The sequence below is a fragment of the Temnothorax curvispinosus genome, unplaced genomic scaffold (assembly GCF_003070985.1).
Source record: "Temnothorax curvispinosus isolate PA1 unplaced genomic scaffold, ASM307098v1 QBEX01000783.1, whole genome shotgun sequence".
NCBI classification, from domain to species: domain Eukaryota; kingdom Metazoa; phylum Arthropoda; class Insecta; order Hymenoptera; family Formicidae; genus Temnothorax; species Temnothorax curvispinosus.
In genome coordinates, this window is record NW_020210563.1 from 1 (window position 1) to 1,107 (window position 1,107).

The 1,107-nt window shown below is 47.0% G+C and overlaps 1 protein-coding gene across 1 annotated transcript in view; it reads right to left on the reverse strand.

Annotated features, from left to right (window-relative positions):
• Positions 1 to 881: 881 nt before the first annotated feature.
• LOC112458205 (ubiquitin carboxyl-terminal hydrolase 31-like) overlaps positions 882 to 1,107 on the reverse strand; it is a gene marked incomplete at its 3' end in the record, with an annotated part of 1,383 nt that continues 1,157 nt past the window's right edge. The window contains exon 2 of the mRNA XM_025021679.1: positions 882 to 1,107. This exon is cut by the window's right edge and continues 35 nt beyond it. Within this exon, the coding sequence (XP_024877447.1) occupies positions 882 to 1,107 (226 nt within the window).

Genomic DNA, 1,107 nt, shown 5'->3' on the forward strand with positions numbered 1-1,107 from the left:
TTAATTCATATCCGCGAAATGGTTCATTTGTAACGATCTCATTTGCAATTACAAAATTTCGAAATTGTGACAAAATAATTTCAAAATAAGTGTATATAGGTACAGTTTTAACATTCCTGACCGTAATCTCCTCATAGAGTGAAGCTTTTTGACAATAATTTGTCACGATAAAAATATCGCGCTACTTCGAGAGATAATAACAAGATAATGACGCTTCTCTTTTAAATGACCATTTCCACTTTTTGTTATCTACTCGTCGCGGAGAGATACCGCGGGTACAGTTTTCATCCGAGGTCAAGATACGACAAGCGTCTTTACGTGGACTAGACGATCGCGCACGTGCGATGTTGACATCGTCATTCTCGTTTTCGCGCCGCCGGCCGCCGCGACCTTACCGCTTCGGTATATTGCTAAAAATACGCCCGACGACACGACCAACGGCGTCTAAAGATAGGCAGGAGCAACAATACCATCCCGCGTCGAAGGAAAAAAAGAGATAATAAATTCACAGACTTCGAGATAACGTCGGAATAAAAATCGAGATTGGGATCGTCGACTATTCCACACATTCCCCGGATTCCCATTCAACGTTGGAAATAACGTTTTCAAGCCGAGAGAGAGAGAGAGATGCGGCTAAAGTGGCTCAATTTAAATCGATATTAGTCTCATTAATATTAATCTCCGAGATCTCCGATTGAGAGCGGGTAACAGTTTAATTCCAAGCGTCTTCGAGATACACGAATCACCCGGACAGGATGAAATTGAACGCCGAATCGCGGGACGATAATTATTCGCGGCTCTCCGGGCAGGAAGGTATTTCCCTCTTTTACGGGACAGTTTAATCGCCGGCGATAACTCGCGAACGCGCATTCCGCGATTACGGAGGAGACGAAAAAGAAGAAGGAGATGAAGACCCGGCGCGGGGCGGCAGCCTGAGCCGGCCGGTGGTCGAGCCTTGTCGCGCTCACCTTTATGATCTTGTACTTCTTCTTGGTCGCCTGATTGAGATCCTCGTGCACCTTGTCGAGCAGCCAGAGGAGAAACTCCTGGGCGTCGTGCTGCAGATTGCCGCGGTACTGGCTGCCGTACTTGTCGACGACGCTCTTG